Source organism: Sylvia atricapilla, chromosome 6 (assembly GCF_009819655.1).
Source record: "Sylvia atricapilla isolate bSylAtr1 chromosome 6, bSylAtr1.pri, whole genome shotgun sequence".
Classification (NCBI taxonomy): Eukaryota; Metazoa; Chordata; class Aves; order Passeriformes; family Sylviidae; genus Sylvia; species Sylvia atricapilla.
Genome location: NC_089145.1, coordinates 15666352 through 15694339, shown reverse-complemented (window position 1 = coordinate 15694339; position 27988 = coordinate 15666352). Strand labels below are relative to the sequence as shown.

Below are 27988 nucleotides of genomic sequence, written 5' to 3'. Positions count from 1 at the left end.
CCGCGGGGCAGGGACGCCAGGGGCCGGCGAGAAGGACGCAAAGGGCAAGAGAAGGAAAAGGAGATGGCAGGGCGTGGAACTGCTGCTTGTGCGGGGGCTCGGTGTGAGGGCTGCCTGCTCACTGGACCGCCGGCACTCGAGCGAGGACAGGGAAGAGCAAGATTCCCCGTGGTTGGGGAAGCCAAGCTCCAGGGAGTCCAGTGGGGTCTACACGGCCAGGGGGGTCCGTGCAGAAGCAGGTTCTTGAGTTCTAACTGGCAACACCTTCACCATTCAAAATAGTTTGTCTCCAGAACAGTTCCCTTTTAGTCTAAGTTGCGGTGGTTGTGTTGTTTTTGTTTTTCTTAAACAAAAAAAAAAAAAAAAAAAAAAAAAAAAAAAAGGATGCGTGTCGATGTATTCTGTGTGTGCGTGCATCTGTGTACATGAGTAACAGCCAACTAGCTCATATGGTCATGACCAAGCTATATTTCAGAAGAGAAAAGAAACACATTTATCACACTTTTCCTAAAACGAAAAGCTAAAATTTCAAGTTCAGTATTCGCTATCTTGTCCTTCCCTCCCCACCCTCCCTTGCTATTTCTGGGTTTTTTCCCTTCCAACTTACTTTAGCACCATAACACATTTTAAACATTACAATCCCTCTTCAGATACTACACAAAATGTCCCATAAAAATAGTGCTTTTTTGCCAAAAAAGTTATATAATATATTATATATATAAATCAACTAAATCCGTGGCAAATGTGCAATGCAGACGCCTCTTCCATTTAAAGTGAGCATCAGCTCACTTTTTTTCTTTTTTTCTTCTTTCCCCTTTCCTTTTCCTTCTCTCTTTCTTGATTTCTCTCTCCTCTTCCTCTCTTTCTCCCGTCATCGGTGATTTCAAAAAAGGTGCAAGTCGATTTGGAATCTTGTAATGAAGCACACACACAAAAACGCAGATGGGGGCTCCTCGGAACTTCTTCTCAGGTACATTTTTCTTTTAAAGGTGCAAAAGAAAGTTATAAAAATAAGAAAAACCAAAAGAAAAAAAAATAAAAAAGAAGAAAAAAAGTGGGGTGGGAATGAGGCAAAAAAATTTTATCCCTCAATGTTTCTCCCCGTTCTATTGGGTTTTTTTCACTTTATTGTCAAGAAAGACACGGAATGGACACTTCTCGAGAAAAAAAAGATTAAAAAAAAGAATTTAACCTCATATCCTTTTTTCCTCTTGCTCTTTCTTTTGTCTTCTGGTGTTGGCACCGGGGATGTCACGCAGCACCCGGCAGCAAAAAGTTCAAGTGCCAAACTGTCCCTTTGCAAGTACAGGTTTGGAAATACTGGGGGCGCGGGGGAACGAAACAGGTGTGGGAAACGAAACAACCCTCCCCCCCACCCCAAAAGGAAGATGCCGTGGGAGCGGTGCCACTGGCCACTGCCGCCGCCATCCCCTCCTCACTGTGTCAGTTGTTTGGTTGGGGCCGGAGCGGCGTGAGGGTGCCCCGCCGCCCCGCTCCTCGGCTCAGCGGCCCCGGGGACGGAGGGGCTTGGGGGGGCGGGAATCGCCAGTCCTCCTGCCCTCCCCCAGGAGATCAAAAATTGAGACAGCTGGTCAGGGTTCATTTCTGGGGGCCAGCCGTTTCTGGGGAGGCTCGTGCCGCCGCTGGGGGCCTCTGGCTGGGCAGGGAGATGAGGGGACGGTGCAGCGCCTTGGCTTCCTCGGCCGCCTGCAGCCCCTCCGCCTGCCACCGGTACCGGCGGGCCCGCAGGATGTTGGGCGCGTCCCGCTGCCGCCGCTGGGAGCTCTTCTTCTGCCACACGTCGTACTTGGAGTACTTGCCGTGCGAGGGCTTCTGGAAGCTCTCCTGCAAGGAGAAGGGATAGTAATATTAGCCTCCGCTCAAGCCTGCCCACTCTCCAGATGGGGATTCCCTTCTTGGACCTCCATCCCTCCCATGGAAATATTGCCTCATCCCTGGGAACAGTCACAGAAAGGTTGGACAGGGCTCTGAGCAACCTGATCCAGTTGATGCTTATTGCAGGGCAGTTGCACTAGATGACCTTTAAAGGTCACTTCCAACCCAAACCATGCTGTGACTCTGTGACCCACCCGTGGTTCCCCACCTTACTAAGAGCTGACTTTTGGCAGGCTATTTGGCACAACTTGCCAATGGTGGCTGTCTCTCAAAAGCTCTGCAGAAACATCAGACCTTGCAGCTGGGGTTTGTTTTCTCCACCCATGGCCTTCCTGTCTTTTCTCTCTCTGTTTATTTCAGAGGAGGGCCACCACCATCCCTGCGCAGCCTCCTCACCTTGCTGAGCGCTGGCAGGCCCGCCAGGGAGGTGGCAGAGAGGTCACGCTCTGACTTGACAGATTTGGCGCAGTACGTTTCCAGCAGAGCCAGGTCGCAGCTCCGGAAGCAGCACTCCTCCACGATCCCCCGGTTGATCCGCCGGTTATTTCGTCCCACTGGTCTACCTGCAAGAGCAGAGACCCTGGCATTAGCCACCAACCTGGGCTGGACCCTCTCCCCAGCTCCATGTAGGCATCCCCGCCACCAGAGACTGGTGGGCTCCACATCCTTCACACACAGCAGCGCTTCTCCCAGACCAGCTGACACGCGCCCGCAAACCAGCCAAGCCTCACGTTGAGACTTTCCCAGACAAATGCTACTGATGCCAACATGTGCCTCCAGCAGCAGTTTAAAGGCACTGTGAAATGATGGAGGTTTATCTCCCTCCTGTATCTCTGGCACGGGTGGCCTTCTCAGGCATAGCTGAGGCAAGGAAGCCCAAGCCCAGCCTGACCGCCAGCGCTACACTGATTACTGCGACCGTCTCCGATGTTGATCCTGGCAAGCGAATTTTATTAGAAAGAAGCAGCACAGTGTTGTGGCTGCCAACCTCCCTCCGCCGGATCAACACTCAGGCAGGTGAAGCGAACCAAGGCAGTTAAATTTTACCAGATGGGACAGCTCTGAGACAGCTGCAGAAAGAATACAGGCTCCCACACCCGCCAAGACAAGCTATTAAACTTAATCTTTTAATAAGGGTTCCTCTCCCATTTCTGCCTGCAGAAGGATGCAAAAGGCCATGTCTGGTGCAGCAATGACCAAGTGCATTTCATATCACTGCTTAACGATGGCCAAAGTGCTGCAGAGGAAAAGCTTACACCAGTTTTACTGTGTTTCCTCCCCGTCTTGAAATAAAAGAGATGGGTAAAGTTGAATTTCTGGTGCAAAGCAAATTTGCTTGGGGATTGTAACCTCCAGAATGTAAACTGGCCCCAAACAAAAGGATTTTCTCCATGCTTTTTGCACATAGCATGTTATGCTCTTTTGCTGTTGTGGGGTTTGCAGCCAGACTTTTGCACACTGCCATGAGCACCTCTCCCACGGGCAAGGTGCTCTGAGGGAGGGAAACAGAGGCCAGCAACAGTGGGGCTTGCAAACAGGAGCCAGTTCCACATCCCAGCCAGGAGATTTTGGGCATAGGGAGGACTGAGAGTGAGTGGTGTAAGTGTGAGGTCCAACACTGCTCACTATGGCGTGCTGAGCCCTCACCTCCCAGCTGGCCTGCAGGAACACAGGCGACTGTCCACATTGGCCCTGTGCATGACCCGTGATCCTCATCCCTTGCACTCCTGATGAAGCAGGCACTCAAGTCATAGGCTTTGGCAAAGACCTAAGGCTGACTTATATGGAGCTGACCACTTTCCCTGGAGAGTATCCCATCCTAGATGTCCACCCAAAGTGCCTTGGGACAAAGCGCAAAGCAGAGTTCTCTGCATACAGGGCAACCCCACGTGTGAGAAGCAGCCCCAGACGTGCGATACAGATGTCCATGTGGGATGCAGTCCTGTGCATTCAATGCAACCCCACATGTGCAATACAGACACACATATTCCTCCATGCATAGTCCTCCATGCACAACAGAGCACCATGTGCACAATGTTGACATGCAAAACACCAGGAAAATGCCTCACTGCTGCCACTCTAAGAGCCCTGGCAGGAGAGCACCTGCTTTCTGTCAAAATCAGTTGTGTTACCATAGGCCAGGAGCCCTCTGGCCCATGCTGGTACATCTCCAACATGCTCAGAGGTCACACAAACAAACACAGCAGCAGTGTGCTGGCTGATGGGGCAGCTGACCCATACCTGCCTTTGGGAGTCATTTCAAACACTTTGTTTTCCATATTCGTCCCCCTTGTGCCATCACCTTCCTTTTCTTTTTCTCTAGAAGGATTTTAGGCATGACCTTTAACGAGCCCCATAGGGAGATGAGAAGGATGGCTCCTCCTTGGCAAAGGTTCATTGAAGGGAACTCTGCTAGGAGTTTAATTTTCTCTCTCGTGGTCAATAAACACCCTGGATTGGGCCCTCCTCCCAGAAAGGCAGGGCAGATGTGTTGGTGCCCACAGCTCAAGTGATGCCAGAGTAGGCAACCTGGGTGGTGATGACCAAAGGAGACAGGGACAGCAGCCAGCTCAGGGCTGGCTGCATGTATTCTTTGTGCATGCAATGCCCAGTGAGATCCGTGGGAGAGGTGCACTCCACCAACACCCTGCATTGCACATGGCCCCTGCTCAGCTCCTATCAATTCCAGTGCCCAATTCAATCCATGGCAGGCTGCTGAAGCATTAAGCTGCTCCACAAAGGCATCCTGATATGGACAGAAGGAGTGTTTAGAAGGGAAAGAAAAAAAATTCAAGTCTCCCCCTCTTGCTAGCACATCCCCTAAGGGCTACATTCACACTCCCGCTGAACAGAAGGTTGCACAAGTGATGACACACATGGTTTGAGGAGAAGTTGAGGTTTTCAAAGGTTACATATCTCCTCTCAAAAACAGAAGTTTCCCACTTGCAGTTATGTGTTTGTTTGGAAAGAAGAGGGGAGGAGAAAAACAATGAGGAAAGCGGACTATCTTCACCGCTGTACCTTCAAGGGCAATTTCTGGCCTGGGTACGCACAGGAAGATCATGTCAGCATGTGTTTGCAAGTGCCCAGGTGTGGCACCACCAGGGTGGGCTCCCAGCAGGGACCACCACAGTGACACAGCCTCTTCGTCCCTGATTGCTGCCCCTGCCTGGCCATCAGGCACTCGTGTGGCCCCCAGCCCCAATGTGCTGCTCTTCTCTCCTGCATAAAGCTGCTGCAAGCCGTTCCCCTTGCCGGCACCACTGCCAGCTTCACCATGACTCTCCAATAGGGCACGTTTCCCATTACATAATTGTCCGTACAGACCTTGCCAAATGCCACTACAATCCTCCGGGGGGAGTTACTTTAGGAAAAAAATAAGCAAACATAACAAACAGAGATTTAGTCCCAGAAAGTACCTGGACACAACAGCACATTGCTGGCTAACAGCAATATTGCTGCTGACCTGGATTGGGAAGAGCGTTTGTTCTGTAACATGATTTACACAAGGACCAAAGGCTGAATTTCCTGGCTTTTGCCCATGGGTGGTATCTCACTGTACTGCCACTGCCAAGCCCAGAGAGGGTTTTGCCGCTCTGTCCCTTGCCCACAGGGGAGAACTGTGTGGGCAGCAGGCTGTGGCTTCGCTGGGGCACGCGAGCCACTTCCCATCACAGCAGCAACCGCTTCCTCCTGAGGAAACATGCTTCCTCTCGGCCTTCAATGAATGGCTAGGCTCCCTTCTTCCCAAAACTGGGCTTCACCAAAACACTCTACAGCACTGCTGAGGGGACAAGCCCTGAGATGCAAGCGCAGCTACACAAAGCCCAGCAGTGTGAAGCCCTCCAGCTGTCTGGGGTTATTCCTACCTAGGTATGGGCCATCCTGACCAGCATCCCAGAAGCAGCACAAAGCCAGACCCATTGCTCGGGGAACGCAGAGGCCACATACCTGCGGCTCAGCTATGCCACTGTGCCAGAGGCAGTGGCACTGCCACTGCCATGGGGAGCAGGAGGGTCTCTTCTCTAGCATAAAGACCTCACTGCTCCTGGCTCCCCACCCTCACTAGGGCCGAACAGATGCTGCGGGGAGGGGTTCACGGTGCTGGTGCCACCCTGGCTGGGTCCCCTCTCCTCCGGTCAATCAGGCGGTCAGCCGAGTGGAAGGGGACTTTGGGTGTAAACAGTCCCCGTGCCCCTGTCGCAGGAATGTTGGGAGCAACAAGGGGGCCTTTGTGCAGCACCGGGCCCCGTCCCAGTGCCCCCGGCCTGGCCCTCCCCCACCCCGGCACCGCACTTTCCCCCCTGCTTTTTCCTAGTATTATTCGGGAGCGGCGGGTGCGCAAGAATGTGCCCCGTCAGCACAAGCGGCTGCAAAGAGCTAAATTCTTATCAGCTGTTGGAAAGGAGGAAACAGGAGCTGTTGTTTACAGAGAAGTCGGCCGCCTCTCCCCCTGCAGCCCCTTCTCCCTCCCTGCCAGCGCTGCATGACAGCAACTTCAGGGCTGAGGCTTCCTCTCGACCTGCCCTGCTTTTCACTCCTCACTGCTGAGGCTGGACTCAGCATCCCTCCGTGGGCAGTGCCGCTGTCCCTGGGTGCTGGGGAGCAGAGGTACCAACCCTGCCACAGTGCCATGGCAAGAAGCCACCACCTTGACAGCAGCTGCCAGCCAAGCCAAAAGACTTAAAAGTCTCAGAGAGGAGGCATCACCAGTGCAGAGCAAAGCATGCTCAGATTCAGTTGTAGCTTGCCCATGCATGCCTGGGATAGATACAGAGCTGGCATAACCATGTCCACCATGTTCCATGGCTAGGTAACCTCAGCACTGCCGGCCCTGCGCCTGTTAGTGAAGATCTTCTTTAACCCCAGCTCTTGGAGGCAGCTTCAACACTCTCGGCCCAAAACACCTGCTAGCCGTGGTGCCTCCCAGGACACCATCACTACATGCATCCCCCTTGCACTGATGCAAAGATCACTGTATCTCACAGCCAAACAAAAATGGTATGAAAATCCATTATTGTTTTTTTCCAATATTATCAGTTGGATGCTTCAAATACCCTTGTCCAGGAAGCAGGCCCTCTGGTACACACAGGACAAGGCTCCCCAAGTCATTTATTTCCCATGTGAACAGCTGCTTTAGCACAGGCTGCTCATCAGGTCACACATCCCGTGCTGTGAGGTGCTCAATACAAACTCAGGCCCAGTTTTAAGATGTAAACCCACAATGGTGCAACAAAATTGTGCCCTATTGCATCTACATGATGACAACAGTGTAACCATGTGGGTTTAGGAGTGAAGATGAACATGGTCAGAAACAATCTCTTATGAGGCCAACTAATGGAGGTAGAGAGGGAAAAATTAAATGAAGTGGGGATGTCCAAAACCTTCATCAAGTGGAGGCGTTGCCCAAATGTCTTCAGCCTTGCATGGCACAGGCTGATCAGATCCTGAAAGGATTAAAATATTGGACTGTGCCTCATCCTCAGTACCTGGGCTCACCAGAAATATTCAAAAAGGGGAAGTGGGGAAGGGGGACAGGAGAGGACAAAAAGAAATAAAGCAAGAACCCCCTTGTGAGCACCCGACTGGCCACTTGGCACCAAGAGACTTGTCTGCCTTCAAAAGTATTTTTATTTTGGCCTGGGCAGCTGGGTTACTTGAGGTGAAAGGAGGTCAGTTTGACCTTAAAACAAAAGCCCCATTCCCTTTCATCCCCAGAGAGAGGGGAGGAGGGAAGAAAAAGCAGGGAGAGAGACAGATGCTCCTCTACATATAGAGGGAGAAGAAGAGCTGTGAGAACAGGAGAGGCACTTGCCTCCTTGCCATGCTGGTCGGGGAAGGGGGGATGAAAAGAGGAAGGGCAGCTGACACACAAACCCTTGCTGCTTGGCTCCATCACAGCAAGGAAGTGCACCCAGAGCACCTCAAAAGTGTCCCCTTCCCACAGTGCCCAGGGAGCCATGAGAAGATCCTGCTGCCCAGCTGGAATGGGGCAGGGGATTGTCCCCAGAGAGCTGCAAAGCCACCTGCAGCCCAACCACCTGCCCAAAACTGAACCTGAATCCCTTCCCAACCTGAGCCGTGCTGTGGCTGGGTGTACGGTCCCTGTGTCTCTCTCTACCCAACATCAGGAGGCAGCAGGAGACAAGTCTGGTAAAGCATCCAGGTTGAGAAGGGACATCCAGGTTGGGAATGGACATCCAAAGTCCCTTCCTAACTTTGCAGCACCCCGTTGTTCCCTGCACAGGCAGACTGGAACAAGAGGGAGGCTGGTTCTCAACTCCACTCCTCAAAAACACACCCTGTTTACTTGAAAGTGACTTTTTAATTCCTTTTCCCAAGGCAGAGGCAAGACTGCCAAATGCACCATGTGCAGCTGGTATCTCCATCCTCTTCCCCATTTGGCTTTGCATCTTTCCTGTAGTCAGTCACCCTTTGGCTCAGTCCCCAGTGGGGAGCAAGACACAGTGTCTTCCCTCTCCCATGCAGAGCAGGGGACCAAAACACCAGAACAAAGTATCACACTCCAGGCACCTTTGCCCATAGATTACTGAGCATCCATTGTCACTGGTTTAGTCTTCATCCTCCCTGTTTACACCAGCTAATCCATTGTACTGTAAGTGGCCCAAAGACCCAAAGCATCCTGGTGGAAAGCCCGCTGCAGCCAGCTGGTCTGAAGCCATCTGTATGCTGCACATAACAGCAGTGCTGCATTTTATTTTTTTTTTTTTTTTTTTGCATTAGCTGCACTGCAAAGGGGTAAGACATCACTCTTCAGCAACAAGTTCACCAGAGGTAGCTGCGAGGTCACGAAGCTACGCCACAGAGTTTTGGGAGCAGCTTAGAAGGTGCTGGCTATATCCAAGCAAAGCCTACCCGGGAGGGGAGAGCGCCCAGTTTCCTGCCTGCTGTCAGGAGGCAACGCTTAGGCAGCAAAGTTTCAAAATAAACCAGGACCCAAGCTCAGCAGAGCACTGGCTGCAGACATCCCTCGTTATTGTAATGACTTGCCCTTAGCACTGGCGAACCAGCCACATAAGGTTCCCCAGGGACATTTGACTTTCCCGAGCATCATATGCGGGACCCAGCTTCCCCATGGTACCAGACAGTCCCCAAATCCAATGTCAAGTTGATGCGTGTCACCCTGACCATGCCCATTTTCTTGCTCCTCTCCTGGCCTACTGCCACACACAAGGAAATCATGAAAAGCTCCAGCCTGGGAAACCCCTCCTTTCCCTCCCGGCCCGGCTCTGCTGAGGCAAGGCGTGGGGTGGGGGCAGCACCCTGCCCGCTGCTGGCGGCTGCCCAGCACTTACTGAAGTAGAAGCCCCTGTCCCCGCAGACGAACTGCAGCGTGTCCACCAGCTCCCCGCCGCAGAGGGTCTCCGCCGTGCCGTAGGCGGCGGCCGAGTCCAGCGCGTAGGCCAGGAAAGCCAGGAGCAGCAGCAGCATCCGCCTGGCCGCGCACATCCTCGGCACCTGGGGACAGAGGCACAGCGTTAGCACCAAGCGCGGGGCAGACCCCTCTCTGCCACCTCCCCGCCAGCCCGTGCCCCCCCGCCCACAGCACGCCGGGGGGTTGATGCCCAGACATGTCGGGATGCTGCTGCTGCAGGAAGGACGGGCAGCGCTGCGACAGACGGCCGCTGGGGTGAGGCCAGCTCCCCGCGCTCGGCCCGCCGGGCAGCGGCTACGGGCAGACAAGGCTTGCATTGAAGCAGTTTTTCCATTGAAAAATCCCACTTCAGCCTACCTCTAAAAGGTTTTTATTTCCCCTGCTCTTTCAACAGTGTGATTTTATTTTTTTAATTTTCCTCCTTTATAAAAGGGAATTAGTTCAAATTATTATCAGTAGATGGGGTTTTTCTTCCGCTTCTGATGACAGGTTTTCATGCTGTGCATGAAAACATGTCCAAACGAAGTGAAATCAAGTGAAGCTTCAACCTGTCCCAGAGCTGCTTTTGAGGAAAGCTGGGAAGAGCAGCTTTTGTCCTGGGCATAAGAGAGAGATGAGGCTCAGGCAATCAAGAGGCTGATTGCACAAGCTGTGTTTGCTGACAAGCGTTGGGACTGAGAAGACATCCCTCAGGAATAATGTGGTCCCATGGGAAACACACCTGAGGCATCACTAGGGAGGCGCAAGGCAGTGTCAGACAGCGCAGAGCATTAAAGAAACCTCCCTGAACATTTGCTAACTAGCCCAAAGGCTCGACTCCAGCAAACAGCTTTGCCTCCGTATCAGCTTCTGCAGGTGTAAAGCAAGGGTGCTATCGCCCCACTGGATGGGGCAAAACCCATGAATGGTTCAAGGCATTATAGTCCCTCAGTGATGAGCCTCATGATACACATACAGCCAAATAACGCTGGGTTTTGACCAGACAGGCAAGCTCAAAATGAAGAGAAGCATATCAAAATAGCAGACGGTGGGTGGCAACCCTAATCTCAAGCAGAGCATCCCCTCTCTCCTTGCCAATATTCAACCAAGACACTGGGTTTCACATCCAGCTTTCATCACCATAGCGTCTGAGCAACTCGAGAATAATATCAGTTAATGAATATTACCTCACCCCCCCGGGATGCTCGGAGATGGAGCCGAAGCCCAGGATAGATTAAATGACTCGCCCAAGGTCACAGGGGAAGTCTGCAGCGCAGCCAGGAAATTAGCCCAGGTCCCCCGAGGCCTCGATACAGTCCTGCCAGCAATAAAGACACCCTTGCTCCCGAATTTTTAGTAGCACGTAGCTCAGATTGTCACCACTGAAATGCATCATGCTTACAAGCAGTGAGCTCTACTGAGCAGCAGGAGGGACAGGAATCAGCAGCAGGAAAACCAAAACAGAGGTTTCAACGTCTGGGTGGGCTGTGGGGGACGTTCCCCCTGCTTGAGTTTTGATGGCCTTAGTATTGCTCAGCCTGTGCTAGGAGAGATCAGAAAGACTGGCAGAAGCCCTTCAAAGCTCTGGACAAGAGAGGCAGCAGCTCTGGGAACAAATGGTCTCAAATCAGCAAGTGATGGGACCAGGACCAGCTTTTCCAGTAGCAATGGTCCCTTCAGCAGACTGCAGGGGCTTTGTTCTGTTACACAGTCGGAGTAGAGGGATGTCACCAAGATCTGACACCATGCTGCCAAGCTGCAGTGTTTTACCAGCAGCACCTTTTCACCTCGATTTGTTTAATCAAGTGGCCCACAGGTGTTTAGTGGGCCTCTCCAACATGAACATAGCATCACTTTCACCGCTGGAGTCATGCTCCTGGTGCTACAACATCTGGAGCCAGATCTCCAGCTGACAACAGACCAACCCCCTTGCTCCTGTCCCTTTTTCAGCCCTTTTTTAACATGCAAATCCCAGTCGTTGGGTGTCCCCAGGTCTCAGGTAGTGCCAGCCCTCATTGCTGGGGTGATGGATTTGCCACCAGCCAGTGTTGCCATTGAAGGCACTCATAGGGGATCAGGACACCCACATGCTCCCGTGTCCCCAGTTAGGCTCATGCTGGCTGTGGGCACTGTGGCTAGTGAGCAGGCTGCATGCTGGCCTCCCCAGGCCAGAGCCAGCTCTGACACAAAGGGGTTGACTGGTGGCACAGGTAACAAACACCATTTTTCCTCCACATTCAGTCTAAAGAAAAGGGTGAAATGCTCTGAAGCAAGGGGAGAGTAAGATTTTGTCAGTGGGTGATATTTGATGCTGGGGAGACCTGATACCTTCTGTGGAAAAACACTTGTGCTCCTCAGAAAGTACCCACTCCTGCACAAGCCATACTGCAAGCCCCTGGCAGCCTTTCCTGCCTCCACTGCAAGCTCCTTCCAGGTGCCCACACACCCTGGAACTCCGGCCAAGAAACACCCCTGAAAAAGCAGGAACAGGGAGAGCCCCAGAGCCATCCAGAGCACGGCTAATGTGGAGGTGTGAAATGCAACTAAGTCCACCTTTGCCCACGCACCAGCCACCAGCCCTTCCCTCTGCTGTCACCTTGGTGTCTCCCTGCTCCTTCCAGTAGCTGTGTAATGAGAAACCAGTCAGCAAAGAGCATCATTATTTACTACCCAGTATTGCAGTTTCTCTCCAGCTTGATGGAGCTGCAAGCCCTTCCCTTTCCCTTTGGCCCTACTGGCTCTGCTAATGAAAAGCCCCCAGACGTCACACAAAGGCTACAGGCACTCCCAGGGTGCCATCACTGGCTCAACAGCCACCTTTCCATTGATCCTTCCCCTCCCTCACAAGCAGGGATGAGCAGACCCATGCAGGAGAGCTTGCACCCACCTCGCCATGGCTGCCAGAGCAGGTGCTGCTGCCCATAACAGGGGTCATGGCATAGCTGGGTACCTGCAGACCACGACCTGATTGGTGCAAGCACGATTCCAGCTGCACAGGTTGCAGGAACTGAATGACTGCTCAGCATGATGAGTCTAAGCCATGTGAATACCTCCAAGATTTCATTCTGGAAACCTGGGACAGCACAGCTTTTGGTCTCTAAGCATCAGGACAGGCATAGTCTTCTCAGCTGTTCAACAGGAGCAAGTTCATACCAATGGTTGGAAGAACATTCATATTTTATTAGAAAGCCTCTCTTACATGAAATGGAACAGGAATAAGGCAGCACAAGGGAAGTGGGCCACTTCCCTACAGGACAAGGTCTTGTCTCTGCTAGAAGAGAGGCTACAGCTACCACTGTCCCACTCTTGCCAAAGCAGCTTTAACCAGTCATGTTCACTGCTGTTGTTCCTCATGTGCCCAGATAGAGCTTAAAGGTTTTGGATGCAATGGGAATGGCAAGGTGAGACATGCCAGATGCCCAACAACCTGAGCAACAAACTCCTTCTAAGGAGGGCTTGGACCCCACACAGTGTGCAAGAAGGTGATGCAAGAGAATTTCTTGGTTGCACAGGTGACCTGTACCATCCTAGGAATCACACCTGGAGCTCCTCTGAATAACCCACACCTGAAGCAGCATTATCAGTTGCAGAATAGGCTCACACAATGTATCTGCACACACTGCTGGTCTCTCCCTCCCTCTCTGGAAGAGGGTCTGCTTTGCTCTCCATCCTTCATGCCCCTCTCATGCCTTTCCTGGCATCCCCAGCACCCCACACAAAACCAGGCTGCCACTGGAACCAACTCAGTCACAAGCTGCCGTGTGCAGGATGGTCCTGCCTTGGAACTCCTGTGTATTCCTGCCTTCCAGCACACATCACCGCACCCATGTCCGGGGACCCCCAAACATCCCTTGGCAGGCCTCAGCCAGCAGAGAGGTCCAGCAGAGAGGGTTCTCTCAGAGTGGCTGTGGTGTGCTGGGAGAAAGCCCGAGGGCAGGTCTGCAGTGGAGTCACCCTCCCACCCGAGACTGTTAAAGGATTTTTTCAGGATCTGCTGCTGAATCAGCTGGATCGACAGTTTCTGTCCAGCTGCTGGGGAGTCGGGGGCCAAGAGGCCACAATGTGCTAAAAGGCCCAGTTGCCAAGTCTCAGAGTACAGCTCAGGCATCCCTTGCATCCAGGCTTGTGCTGAGCAAACCAAACCACGATGCCTCTTGGGCAACAAATATCTCCCCGAAAACAGAGACAAAACCTCCTGTCTGACCTAATTCCTTCTTCAGTCTGGCCTTCATTGCAATTTAATATGAACAGAACAACGTAGGAGGGAATTGACAGATGGCCCAGTCTGTAAAATTTGGATTTGGACAGCAAAAAGAAAAAAATAAAAAATTCTTGCTTCTTTGCGGAGCAGTGCAGCATTTAAAATGGACCATGGCAAAAGAAAAGTCATCAGCCCAAACCCAGTGGCACATGCCAGAGGGGAAAAACCCAGTTTACACATCTCAGCATCCCTCACACTCCACCCCTCCAAAAAAAAAAAAAAAAAGGCAGACTGATGTTTCACTACTCTGATTGCCTGTGAGAGATGCTGAACATCTGCCTCTCTGCATTACTCCTCTCCATGGACAGCCCCAGGAGAGTGGGGAGCTGACCCGGTTCTGAGCGAGGCAGTCCCAAAGGAGCAGGATGTGGGCATGTGCCAACCTCACAAGTGCCAAGTGAATGCTGCTCCTGCCCATAGGGCAACCCAACCTCACCCAGGGCGCTGGGCCATGAAGCCCCGAGGTGCCAAGGAGCAAAGGGATAATGGAAGCCAGTGTGAGAGGCAGGTGCTTTGGCAGATGAAAACTACCCAGGAGCTGCATCTTGGGCAGAGGCACTGGGGTGAGGTGCCCAGCAGTACCTGAAGGCAGAGGAATCACCTCATGTTATGCCACAGAAGAGCCTCCCTTTTCACCTGAAAGAGAAAGGAGATTTACAACCACCCACAGCTTGGAAGAAGCAAGCTTGAAAACGCAAAACTTTTGACCCTGAGTTGTCAGGCGAATAAAAACAACTCAGGAGAACCAGAGGTTTTGCTGTCTAGCTCAGGCTTGAAAAAAATAAAATACCTTCTGCTTCTTGGCACCTGGCTCGCATGACATTCATATGGCTGAGGCTGGCAATACTGCTGCTATTTTTAGCCCTCACTTTTTTTGTCTTCACTGCTCGTCCCCATCAGCAGCCCACTCTGCCCCACACCGGGGGTCACCTTTCTGCCTTCCATCCCGTGAGCCCAGAGAGGCACCTGCCTCGTCTGCCTGTGGGACAGGGGCTGGGGCAGGGAAGCACTGCCTGCACCCCATGTCTATACGTGCTGCAGGAGAACTACTGTGCCTGTGGAAAAATCAAGCTGAAAGAGGTGAATGGGGTATTCAGTACCATTTACTCACCCCACTGGGGAGTAAGAGCGTATTGCATAAATTTTGGTATGCAGCCCAGAAATATTTGATTTATTGTATTAAAAAAAAAAAAAGGAAATGCAATCTTGCTTAACTCTTCTAAAGACAGCTGGCAGGACCCAGTGAAGGGATTTAAGTCTGTTTTAGTAGCCTCACTTAACTCCTTTCTTTATTGTTCCTCTCTCCTTTCTGCATTCCCTTCCAAAACCTGGAGTATATCAGGGAAAGTTAACAGCAAGTTAAGCTGTTAAATCAGGAACTGTGGTGACTGGAGTCTACTGGCAAGTGATATTCCCACAACACGTTGAACTTGCTTTATGTCTTGGCAGAGCAACTTTAACCCTTTCAGAGCCAGGCTATAACACCAAGGCAGACTTCCTCTCCTGGTGCCCCCCACCTCTACTGACCCCTCACACAACCATGCCGAGGGAGGCCGGTATCGCTTTCCCCACTAAGACACTCATCAGCTTTTAAAAGCAAAGACAATCCAAAGAAGGATCGGAGAGGTCAGCCCCAGGACACGAGCTGGGAGAGGGTGGGCCACTTACAGTGCTCGTATGCACTGCTGGAAACACACCAACTCCTCGGTCCCTCTAAAAATAAGACCTCACCTGCTGTGTTTGCTTTATTTAAAAAAAGAAAAGTACAGAAATGCTTTTCTCTGGTGCTCCGTGAGGCAAGCTGGGCTCGTGCTGAAGCCTATAGGAATCAAGGGGAAGACACGCACTGACAACTCCGGGTTGAGTGGTCAAAGCAGCAGCCCTCCAGCCAGGCTGAAAAAAAGATCACCTGTCAGAAAGAGTGCTGGGACACACACGCAGACACATTTTGGGTCTCAAATTTCATGCAGCGGTAGGAGGGGATCCGCGGTGTCAAATCTTTTATCCCTTAATGAATTTTCACAGGAGCTGGGATAGCCCCTTTGAAAGGCTGAGTGAACTTGTGTGGGTGTCAACAACACGGAGCAAGATTTACAGCTCTGACCCATTCACCCCCACCAAAATTGTCAAGTTGGGTCCAAAACAGCACAGTGGAACTCAAATCAGAAGTGTCAGTCAGTTTTATATCTCCAGATGTCCTTAGCACAAAGTCATCCTTAACAAAACCCCACGACCCAGGCTCCTCAACTCCACTCTAAATCAAGGCAAGAGGAGGAATAAAAATCACAACACGTTGAACTCTGCAAAGTAAAAGGGAAAAAAAAAAAAAAAGCCACCCACATACACACACAACCTGACAATAAACAAACCCAAAGAAAAACAGGCCTCAGTCTCCCAAGCACATCCCAGCATTTGGAAGAAAACTACAGATTTTGTATAGGAAGCCTGGGTTGAAAGCAGAGGCTCTCCCTTGGTGTCTGTTTAAAACCACCCACACAAACCTTGTTTTTACACTTGATTGCTCCACACCACCCTGGCGAGACCTGGCGTATCAGCAACCCTGCTGAAGCACCCCTGGCTGGAGGCGAGGCAGCCACATCTGCTGGTACAGTTACGCTAAATCCGAGTTCCCTCATGTGCCCCAATTCCCTACTGCTCAACTGAGTGCTAAAACCTTTCCAAGTTGCGCTCTTAAAACAATTACTGTAGGGAAAAGCAATTGGGAAGGAAGCGGGAGAAGAAAAAAACAAATTTAAAAAAAAAAAAATCACAGAAAGTCGAAGGCTGCACGCCAACCATTAACTTTCACTCCATTTTGGCTTCGCTTTCTTGTTTTTCCTCTCTGTATTTTTATCCCTCCCGAGACCAAACACACCGCAGTGTTTTGCAGAAGAGAGTTTAATAATCTCGCCGGTCTCCGGAGCCGGAGAACCGCCGCTCCCCTCCCCGCGCGTCTCCGGGCTCCCGCAGCCTCCCGGCGCGGAGGGAGCGCGGCGGGCAGCCGGGGGCCGCGCAGCCCTGCGTGACCTCGCATAGCCCCGGCCCGGCCCCCGCACGGCCGCGGCCGCCCGCACACGCGCGCTGCCGCCCCTCCGCCGCTCCCCACGCGGGACCGCGCCTCCGCCCGGGCGGCAGCATCCCCGGCGGCAGCATCCCCGGCGGCAGCATCCCCGGCGGCGGGCGCGGGCGGCACCCCGGGGATACCCCGCGCACCCCACCGCAGCGGGGCCGCCCCGCCGGCCGCGGCTGGGCCGGCGCTCGGGGTCCCTCTAGTGACACGCGTGGGGACGGCGGGCAGCGGGGCCGGCGCGGCTCCGCTCGGGATGGCTCAGCGGTGCCCGGGGCGGCTCGGCTCGGAGCGGCGCGGGGAATCCCACCGTGCTCTGCCCGCCGAGGAGCAGCGCGGAGCGGCGCTTACCTTGGCACTGCCGCTGCTACTCTCAACTTCTTGCGGCGGCGGGCCGGGGAGGAAGGCGGGCTGCCGGCAGCGCTCATCCGTGTGTGCCCCGGCGCTTGACATGCTGCTCTCCTGCCCTGGCAGCGATCGCGGCTTTGGCTTGCCTTCCCCGCGCCCCGGCACGTTCTCCTCGCCTTGCCTTTTTGGTATGTCAAGTCCCTGCTGGATTTTGTCTGAAGGATGTTATTTTGTTACGATCAGGTATTTTGTTAGTCTAAAGAAAGAGCGAGCGAACGCTTTCTTTTCCTCTCCTTTTTCCTTTTTTTTTTCTTTTTCTTTTTTTTTTTTTTCTGGGTTGCTTTTCGCCCTTTTTTGTTTTTCTTCCCTTCTCTTTCTCTCCTGCTTTGGCTGCCCCTTGGGTGGCTCTCACTTTTGTGTTTACTGAGTGCGTCCCTTTGGTCGGGGCGAAGGGGCCGGCTGCCTCACTGCCCGCTGCTCCCGGCTGCTGCCCCACGAGCGAGGAGACAAGCGAGGCGCTCCGGCTTTTATACCTTTTATACCCCCCCAATGGGCATGCTCTCCCGGCGAGCACCAGCCCGGCCACGCAGCCAATAATGTTGCAGAGCGGTCTAACCCCCTCTCTTCCCTCCCTCCCTTCCTTTCTTCCCTCCTTCTCCCTCGTAACCCTCCGGAGTCCAGTTCGGGAGGGAAGAGGGGACAGAAAGTTTCTGCCGCACGGTTTCTTTGCGTGCTGCTACCCGAGGTGGGGGCTTTGGCCCCTCTGCCGGCCCCGGGTGGGAGGGGGGCTACGCGCATCCGCGGCCGCCCCGCAGGTGAGGGGAAGAGCTGTGGGTCCGCACCCCGAGCCCCTGCCCAAAATCCCGGGGAGCGCCCCTTGAGCGCCTCTCGCTGCGAGGTGGCGAGCCCCGAGTCCCGGCGGGGTGGGAGAGGGGAGATCGCTCTGTCCGTCCTCTCTCGGGTCCCGCTCTAGGTGCACACGGGCACAGGTGTCTGCCGGCCGCCCAGCAGCTCTGGGGAGCTCCCCGGCGAAGGCACGGGCATTCCCGCCCGGCCCCGTGCCTGCCCCGCCGCGGGCAGCGAGCCCCCGCCGCCACCCTGCGTGTCCGTGCGGACAACATGGACGCTGCCCCTCCGCGCCCGGACCGTGCGCCTCGCACAGCACCTTCCCGCCGCGCTTCCCGCTGCCTGGGTCCCCTCTGCTTCCCGCCGGCTCCTGCGGGCGAGCACTGCCGCCTCCAAGGGACTTTTCCCAGGCTTTGCCGTGCGTGTGTGTGTGTGTGTGCAGCAGCGCGGGCAGAAGGCGCTCCCGCCGCTCTGCGCTGCTGCAAGTCAGGCACACCGGGCTGCATCGGCCGGCGCTCGCCCGCTCCCCAGGGTCTGCCTTCCAAGCCCGGCCGGGGAAGAACCCCGCTGGCTTCCAAAGGCAGTCCCCAGGCAGCCTCCGGTGCCGCACCCCTGCCCCGGAGGGTGCCCCGCTGCACGGGCGCTCACCCTTGTTGGAGCAGAGAGCAGCAGGGCTACCTGACACCTCAGTGGCAGGTTGGCCCACCTCAGGTAGCGCTCGCCGTAGCTCGTGGTGCGAAAGGGCAAGAAGGATGCAGCAGTTCTCACCACAGCACGCAATAAAAAAAAAACCGCACCTAATTTTTTTGCTTTTTTTTAAGTTTGTACTTTATTTTCCCCCCAAAGGATGGGAGGTTTGGTCCATCTCTCAGCAGTCGGAATTGTCCTAAATGTGCCCAAAAGAACGTGGGCAGGATTATCCTTTCTCACTAGGCTTTGGGCATCCTTTCCTCCCTAGCATCCTTCTGTTTGCTGTGCTGTCCTCTGGGATGTCTCGCTGCACATCACACCCAGCCATCCTGGTGTCAGGGTTGTAGGCTAAACCAAAACATCGGCACATCTGGGGGATACTGAGGATTCCGTGCACATCACAGACTCAACCACAGGCATCAATTTTTAGCTCCTACACTGATATTTAAACACGTAAAGAAGTGACCTGGCCATCAACGAGACTGAGCATCTGCCGGCATGTGCCAGAGCTCCAGATTTTTCCTTACCTTGGGCTTTTGGAGTTTCTCTTAGATGTTCAGGACATAGTAAATCCGAGTTGTGGGTCCTCACAAACTGCTCAGCAGAGGTGGTCTTAACAAAGAGCGAGCCACCTTTCCTCCCTGCAAAAGCAGAACCCCATCAAAGGAAAAGACCCAACCTTGGCAGGGGGGTCAGCAGGGCTGTAAGCTACTGTTAATAGATGAAGGAGCCCAGCTCCCTTCCCCCAGCTCGCCACAAGGACCTCCTGAGAGTAGACAAAAGAAAGCTTGGAGGGTTAATCTCCCTGAGAAAAACAAGTGATTTTCCAGTAAACAACTGCAATAGCAAACAATGGGGGTGAAAAATAGCGATCATAAAAAAGTCGGTTTGGAGGAAGAGGCGACCCAGGAAGAGAGGTGTCCCTTGGCCGGGGGAAAAACACGGGATCAGTTTGATGAAGATTCAGCAGCAGCAGAAGCAGCAGCCACAGCAAAATAAACCCCACAAGTTGCCACTGGATCTACTTGTGTTTGTGCCTTTTGATCTTTTAATTGCTTCTTAGTTATCCTTCAGTGCAAATAAATAGTGCATTGTGTCAAGAAAGAGGAGGGGGGCGGGGAAGGGAAGAAAGAGACACAAAAGAAAGAGCTGTCGCCCAGAAGAGAAAAGGAACAGGTTCTTTCTCCCCACCTTTAAAGGAGTGAATATATCCGTCTTGGGTGGGGGGGGGGAGGAAGGGGATAGGATTAGAAATCAAAGCGAAATTGGAGAGAAGCACATTAAGCCTCGGGCATCCTTACAGTAGGAAGAAAAGAGTGAGGTGGTAAAACCCTTCGGGAGTTTATTCGGTGAGTTATGAGAGGATCCACGAGTGTAATATTGTTAAAGGTCAGCCGAAACCTAATTTAAACTGGGGATGTGTGACCTCCGCCCTTCATTTAATACAGTCATAAGGAACATTACACTGCAGATAGCTGGAACAATAGCTGCCTCCACCCCAAACTCCAGCCCTTGGCTTTGCCTGCGAGGAGGGCCGGCAAGAGGGAGCAGCAGAAGGACCAATAAAGCCAAGGACGCAGCAAACCTGTGGACAGGGAGGCAGAAAGAGAGGGATAGGAAGGCCTCTAGAGCACAGCACGGACCACCAAGGGTCTTGCAAAATCCCAGGAAGCATTTTGGTTTGAAAGTGGATGGGGCTGCAGCAAAGCATCACCTGAAAACATTGAAAATACAGTAAAAATAAACCACTGCCCCTTGCACTTGTCTGACCTCCGTGGCTGTAGGTGCAGTTCAAGAGAGAAATTACAGTTGTGGGTTCCCAGTAAATTTGCAAGGAGCGAGGACGGTGTTCACAAAGCAAAGTCAACCAAAGCAAGCTGAAACTAAGTGAAGCTAAAGTGGGAGCTGAAATAAAAGCAATATCTGAAAGGTGCCCTGAAACGACCAGGGAATGTCAGGGGCTCAGAGGGAAAACCTCTGCTGCAGCAGAGGCTCGGAAGGACTGGGGCAGAGTGCAAAGCCTCCTGGCGGTAGTGCCCGTCTGAGCTGATCAAAGCGGCTCGTGGGTGGCCACCAACATGTGGCGTTGGGCCGGAAAGCTTTCCAGGGAAAGGGGGAAGAACCGGAAAGCTTGGGCCAGCCTGGACCATGCAGACAGGGATGTGAACTTCAGCAAAGGCAGAGGAATGTAAATAACTGCAGAAAGATGCCAAGATGGATGCTAGAGATGCTGCTAGGGAGGTGAGCCAAGCAGATACCTTCAGGGAAGGGAACATTTGCATGACTTTTCCCTTCCTCTCCCACCTAGAATCCAAAGAGAGAAGAGGTCACCTAATCCCAGCCCAATCAAGACATCTTGTGATGCTCATTTTGTCTATTGCACAATTACAGCCCAAATTACAAGATGGGCAGAGCAGGAATTTGCGGTGCATGGTTCAGGTGCTGTGCCTGCAGCACTACAGAGGCACCCCAGTTTGTGTTCTCATACATCCCTCTAAATTCTCCTGTGTCAACAGTGAAGACAACCAGGAGAAACCAGAGTGCTTTACTGACATGCCCCACAGATCTGGGTTGAGATGTCCAAGATGAGCTGAAAGGAAGGTGAGGGTGGGCTGTGGATCACTGAGGACTAGAAGAAGTCATCTCTAGTGAGACAAGACAGGGGTTAGCCAGAGTCCTGTATGCAGCTGTTTACTGGCTGAGGAGTGTTTGTCCCAGAGCATCTTTCAGTGGCTTTAAGAAAGTGATACCTTTTGCTTTGTACAACCCAAGAACCTGACAATAACACCGTGTCCTTGCATGCTGAGATATATTGATCCTGGGGCACACTAAACTGTTGGAACGGGAAAGATTCACTGGCAAAGGGGGATGTGATATATGGAAGGTCCCTGCAAAAAAAATTGAAGTCAAAGAACTAAGAGTGAGAGAAATAATTCACCTGGGACCCCTGGTCAACAAGGAACAAACAAAAGCAGAAGCTGGGCACGTCTGTTTTAGGACTCCTGGCACTCTTGGGTAGCAAGAACATTCTGAGGCCATGCTCCCAGCCCAGAGGGCTTCTTCTGCAGGATTGTTTTATGGGCAGTGAAAAAGCCAGTTACCCTTAGGCATCAGCAGGGCACCTTTTTTGGCATGTTCAGAGAGAAAGAGGGACTCTTATATCAACTCCTGCCCAGATCTACTGATGCTTTGGAGCACTTACTGAACTAAGGTGTTCAGGAGAGGTGTTGGCATTTGCTTCCTAAGGACCTGGAGGTTGCTGAGCAAAGCAAAAATGAAGTTATTCTGCCGTAAGTTATTGCACTGTGCCAGAGGAATTTGTGACAGTGGTAAAAGGCACTGTCAGTGAAATCAGGGTAGTGTTTTCACCCCTCTGTTTATATGGAGGACAAACTATGCATTTTTTATGGGCTGAAAAGACTTGATATTCCTGTAATGTCTTTTAAAATTCAACATCCCCAGTGACTAGAGAAAAGCTCCAGTGTGAGCAGCCTCACATGGCTCAAGAGGCTGCAGGAAGGAGTATGTGGGGTAGAGAGGTGTCCTTGTGGCCAGGTGTGAGGGAGGAATTAAAAAAGGACAAATGATGTTCAGCAAGTGAGACTGGGTGGGTCTGTTTGTAGGGATGCTGTCTGCAGCGAGGTCCAAAAGGAGGACTAGGAGCCCCAGGGTCGGATGATCCCAGAAAGTATCTCCTCTCTCCCCATCATCTGTAGAATGCAAACCAGCAAACATCTCCTGGTTATACTTGGTTGCCAAGGAGGGCTCCGGCTCAGCTAACAGCTTCCCAAAAGGAATTTTCAAGAAGGGTGGAATAGGGTAAGAAAGGAGAAATTCCTGCCCTCTCCCCAGCTTCTTTTCATTGCAGAGGGAGCAAAGAGGGCTCCAAGTTTTGTCTGATTATTTGTGTCAAAAATGTGCAACAAACAGAGTAGCAGAGAAGTAAGATGTGTCTGTGCCTACATTAACAGCTAAGCACATCACCATTTCCTGTTTTCCTTTTTTTTTTTAAGCATTGCCATCAAAATACCCATTGGAATGTCATGGGGAAGAAGTAGTCTGTGAATGTTTAATGACCAATAAAAGCTCCAGCAGGTACAATTAGTTCTTCCAAGCAGCAGGGGATGAGGTTGGCTCTTTACAGCATTGTACAAATATGGGTCTGTCTACAGAGCAAGCTCAGAGTCAAAACATCCAGCAAATGAAACGTATTACAGAAGACGGCAGGAAACCCTTTGGACTAGGATTTTTTTGGGGTGAAGACTGTGACCCATCACAGTGTCCCTGCAGGAATGGCCTGATGAGAATGTTCTGGAAAGGCAGCACTAGTAGGAAGCATCCCTGTATTTCCCAGGGAGGAGCTGAGCAGTGGGAAGGTGGTGTGCAGGGACATTACTTGCCTCTGAGCAGGAGCACACCATGTCTTCTCAGGGTGTCAGTGTCTCATCTTCCAGCAAGGCACCCTCATCCACACCACTTTCCTCTGTTTGCACTTGGAAAACTCAGGGATCATCCTTAAAAATATTTTATCCTGCTCACTGGAGTATCAGTATGAACTGGTCAGTCTGGCTGCATATTGCTGGATTCATGAGAGAAAACAAATGAGCTTTTAGTAAGGTCTTGCCCAAAAAATGAGACATCAGCTGTTTCTGAGATCCTCTCCAGCAGCTCCAACAGAACAGCCATCACTAGGCGGCTAGTGGTCGCCAGTGATGGGCTATGCCAGAGGTGATTGCAGTCCTTATATGCATCAGTTTTCCCTTGGTGCAGCTTCTTGAAGACATTTCCCTTGGCTTCATTGTACAATCAGCTCAGAAAAGCTGCCCAGGTGATCAGGGTGGGATTTCCAGCCCTTCTTCTCTATGGATGCAGCTCATGCATTTCCCATGCACCCTTGGGAGGTGCATGGTTTGAGCACCCTTTCAATGCTTTACAGAAAATCAGACACAAGAGCCAGCTGCAAATACCACCATGGGATGGATTGTTTTTCCAAGTGCCCAAGGGAGCTGATGGCATGGGGCACAGAGGGTGACACATTTTAGACAATAATTGTGGGGCCCTTATTTGCCGCAGAGAGGTGGAGTGGTGCAGATATGTCTCTGTTGTGTAATTAATGGCTTTGAAAAAAAAAACTCCGAGCCTGTTGGCTAAGCCCAAATACCTCTGAGGGGTTCTGGAATCCCAGCTATGTATCTTTCAGGCGTTTCTTCCTCTTTTTTCTTTTTTTTTTTTTTTTTTAGTTTTTTTTTTTTTTTTTTTTCTCCTTTTCTTTTTGCATTGCTGCTCTGCTTCAGTGCTGGTCTTTGCTCGCAGCTCTCATTGTCTTTGGTTGGAGGGTTGAGTGGCAGCATCTCCTCCAGGCTAGGGCTTCACACCTTATCAGGGATCACTTCTTCAGGCCAGGGCTTTTTGGGCAGGATAAAGGTGCTGCCAGGCCTGGAAACTGATGCCCTCGTGTCTGAGCTGAGCAGTGAAGACCCCAGAGTAGGATGTAGGGCTGGGGTCCCATGAGCAAGTGGCTATGGGCATGGGGACACGGGCCAGCATGGGGGGGGGTCATACAGAGCCTTCCTCTGCCACTGCATCCACACGTCACCACGTCACCTTGGGTTAGCCATTTAATTTTTCCTCTGGTTTTCATCCCCATGTACCAGTTCATGACAAGGATAAGTCTGTCCCCTGTTGCCTAGTTGTCTTTTCAGCTGAGACATCCAGCACCTACAGCTGGCTGGGGCTGTATGGGAGTTTGCAGTAACTTGCACCCTCATCTTATTCCCATTCCTGATGCAGTTAACACAGGGACATCCTATGCCCACCCATGCTGCCAGTGTCCCCTCCAGACCACACTGCCCTTACCCTGGATGATGGATGCCCAGTGGGATGGAGGAGGTGTGGACAATTTGTTTTCTCGCTTAAATAGAACTCTCTCTCATAATCATAGTGAAGGAGGGGAGGCAACAGCTCTTGGCAAAGCAACTCACACTAAGTGCACTTCACTAGAAATGTTTATATTCTGCTGCTGAAAAATTCACTGAGCGTGGCAGTAGTGTGGCGTGATGCTGGCAGAGCCAAGCTGGATATTGTGCCCTGAGCCAGGTCCCAGCCAGTGTGGGCCTGGGCATGTCACCAGCTCATAGCTATTTCACCTTCAAGGACAGGTGTATAGCTGGGGTTGGCATCTCTGAGTACTGTCACAGGGCAAATAGGTATAGCACAATCCTGTGTCATGGGGAGGAAGTCTTTTTATAGTGCCCGCTGTGTTTCAGAAAGGTTCTGGTGAGAGAAGCAAGGATTTTCCCCACAATCCCATTCCTTCTGGAGCAGGAGACCTCACACAGGGTAGGACCCCTGAGACTGCTAAACTAATTACTAATTGCTTGGAAGGTAACCCTCCCCAAAAAGCTGTGCATGTAAGCTTTCTAAAACAGCAGGTGGTATGCTTGCGTAGCACGTGCAGGCGCCCGCGTGTGTGTGTGTGTGTGTCCAAATGTATTTTTGGGCTGAGGGGGAAGCGAGTGCTTGTCTGAGTAGGTAGAGCCAAATGGCAGGTGATTCAGATGCTGCCCCCTATTTCCGGCATCACTCCGGTGGTGTCACTCGAGTCCCCCCATCTCTTCATCAGCCAGAGATAACGGGCTCCAGGGACGCCCTCTGTGGAGCCGACGTGCAAAGGGTTAACTGAATTCCCAAGGCAGGTGGGAGCTCAAGTCAGACTGGGTGATATCGCAGACATGTTATTTGAAAAGCTAAGAAATTGTGGAATTCCTCACCTAATCCAACTTCCCCACAGTTTAAAGAAAACTGCAGTGAAAGATATCACCACAGCCGAGGGAGACCCCCCACGAACCTTTCCCTGCATAATCCATGTGTGGATATAGGCTCCATCAGCCACCTCCTGTGGCACTGGGATTCTAACCTCGGTGTGTGTGTGTTCCTGGCGGAGCTCATGGGATGCACACCCTCAGTGCCTTGAGCTGGAGGTGACTCCCTGCCTGCATGTGACACTGCTCGTGTGCAAGACCCTCCCCAACCCTGTGACAGCCCCTCTGCCTTTATCTGAGCCGTGCTGCTGAGACAGTGGTAGCAGAGAGTAATTAAAACACCTGCATGAGCAAATGTTCAATGGGACAACACAAAACTTGTTGGAAATAATGCTCTTGACTTCAGCTGCTCCCAGTTCAGGGCATCCCTAGTTATGAGAGGAAGTTGTATTGAGCCCTTGTAGCTATTCAAATACCTGGACATGTCTAATGATCAGCAAGTGTAATTACAATGATGGGAATCATGTCCCTGTTCAAAATCTGCCCACTCTCCTCCCTTCACTTCTCCAGGTGGGTCCCTTGCTGAGCCATCTCAGTCCACCAGGTAGATCTTCCTGCCAAAGAAATTTTTGTTTTGCCTGAAAGTAAGTTGTAGAGCTTTTTGTTTAGATTTTTTTTTTCCGTTAAAGGCAACCATCTCAAATATGTAGAGATCACACGGGTGTTTTTTTAGTCAAAACAAGCACAGTAACCACAAGAGGTGCCAGACTGGAACAATCTCTTCTCCACGAACCTAATCCAAAGTGGAAAAAAAATAAAAAGATGCTTTCCAGAGATAGAATGAATTCCTTTGTCTCTAAAAAATTCTGCAATGGATTGCAGGCATCCCCTTTCCTTTTAGAGGAAAGTAGCTCTCCCTCCAAGAAACCTCAGTGTCTGAGGTGGGGCATTATTTCAGGCCAGACCTGCTGGGTCCCACTTGGGGCTCCAGTCATCGGGGATGATGAGTGCCTGCAACTGCTGATTCCTATGAGCTGCTTCAGTATCCCTTTCTGGGGGAACCTCACTATTTCCAGTGAGTCAGCCCAGGGGCTTGGGCTCATTTGAGCAGGCTGAGTACTACCCTCACTCACTGATTAACTTACGTGAGCATCATCTCATATTTGCCTGAATCACTGGGGTGTCTCAACATCTCCCTTGCCAATCCATTGAAACCCCACTCGTGTAGGGCAGCAGGTCCTGCCTGCCCTAAGCCAGAACTGTCTTGAGGAGGACGATATCTCTGGGGATACCCCCCTGATCCCCCCACACACAGCAGTGCAGTTGGGGTGCAAACCCACTCGGGTGGCTGATGCTTCGTGGCCGCTTTCTCCCACCCACCGCCACCCCCGCCGTTCCCAGAGACCCACATGAGAGCAGTAATAGCACTGTCGGGGTATACAAAGTAAAAGATGACTCACTGCTAAGCCTTTGCTCCCACCTTCGGGAGGCAACCAGATAGGGAGTAATCTCCTGGGGAAGGGGGGTGGAATTTAAGTCAGACCGATTTTTTTTCCCTGAAAACCTTTCATTTAGTCTAAACAACCAGCTTGGGATGTTGGCACTTGGCTTTTAAATTAAGCATGCTTTTCTGGGCATGATTCTGCCCGGATAGCAATGGCTGGAGCCACGTTCTGGTCGTCAGAGTGGAAACAGCCCCAGATCCCTGCAATAAAATGAAAAACAGCCCTTGAGCTTCAGTAACTGCTTTGAGGGGTCTGTCCTGGCTGATGGGTAACTCATGGAGGGTGAGATCCAGGGAATGGCGATAGTTTGCAAGTGGGCTACATGACCTGCCCATGGCCGCTGAGAAAGCTGGGGCTGAGGAAGACACTTCCACCACACTTGGAGGGTTTTGGTGGTGATTCCCATCTTTTGCGCTGCTCTTATCCCTGCCATTACCACGTGGCCTTTGGTTACCAACATGCCAGCTTCTATGTCCTACCTCTATCTGCCCACTGGTTTCCAGCACCAGGATTGTTCCTATGGTGCTGTTGCAAGACCATCTGATAGGGCAAGAACCTCCTGAGGTCTTATGCCCAGATGGTGGATGGAGCTCCCTTGCAAGCAGCAGCATCTCTGCATCCCAAATCCAGCTGCCCCAGGCGCAGAGTTAGCTGTGGGATGGGGGGTGGAGGTACAAGAGGCTGCAAGAGCCACTCAGACCAAACACAGTGAGCCACGTAGTGTGGGCACTTCGCTTGGTTCCACCTGGCTGTGCTCTACCTGGCTCCAATGTTCAACACCTGCCTGAGAAGACTCTGCTGACACACATTTTCCCAAACAGCATCAGCTTTCCCACCTGCCTCTTCTCTGGCATGGCCACAGCAGAGGCTGTGGGGAGCCAGCCTACCAGACACAGCCTTTTCTCATGATACAAGCTGCTCCAGGGCTCTCTGACAGACAGCCCTCTCCCCCACAGGCTGTTCCTGAACTCTGCCACCCTGCTGCCATTTGTGACTTTGTCAGGAAGGTAAAGCGAAGCGCACAAGCCAGGATCCCAGATGGAATGGGGAAGAACAGCTCTACCATGAAGCTGGGAGACCTGCAGCCCTGACAAGAGGTTTCTGTCAGGAAAGCCCTGGTGTGTTGAACCTCACTGTGCCCCAGTGAGTGCCCAAGCTGGAGCCCACATTTCTGCTAGGCTGCCCAGAGGATGCTCTTTTTGGCATTCAGATACAGTTGAATAAAATGGTTTGCAGCAC

The 27988-nt window shown here is 52.2% G+C and overlaps 1 protein-coding gene across 1 annotated transcript; it reads right to left on the bottom strand.

Annotated features, from left to right (window-relative positions):
• Positions 1-368: 368 nt before the first annotated feature.
• Positions 369-17472, bottom strand: IGF2 (insulin like growth factor 2). Its single transcript, XM_066320884.1, has 4 exons — positions 16951-17472; positions 9213-9375; positions 2293-2459; positions 369-1845 (listed from the first exon to the last, which is right to left on the bottom strand). The coding sequence occupies exons 1-4, from the start codon at positions 17050-17052 to the stop codon at positions 1600-1602; spliced, it is 678 nt and encodes a 225-aa protein (XP_066176981.1). The 5' UTR covers positions 17053-17472; the 3' UTR covers positions 369-1599.
• Positions 17473-27988: the final 10516 nt, after the last annotated feature.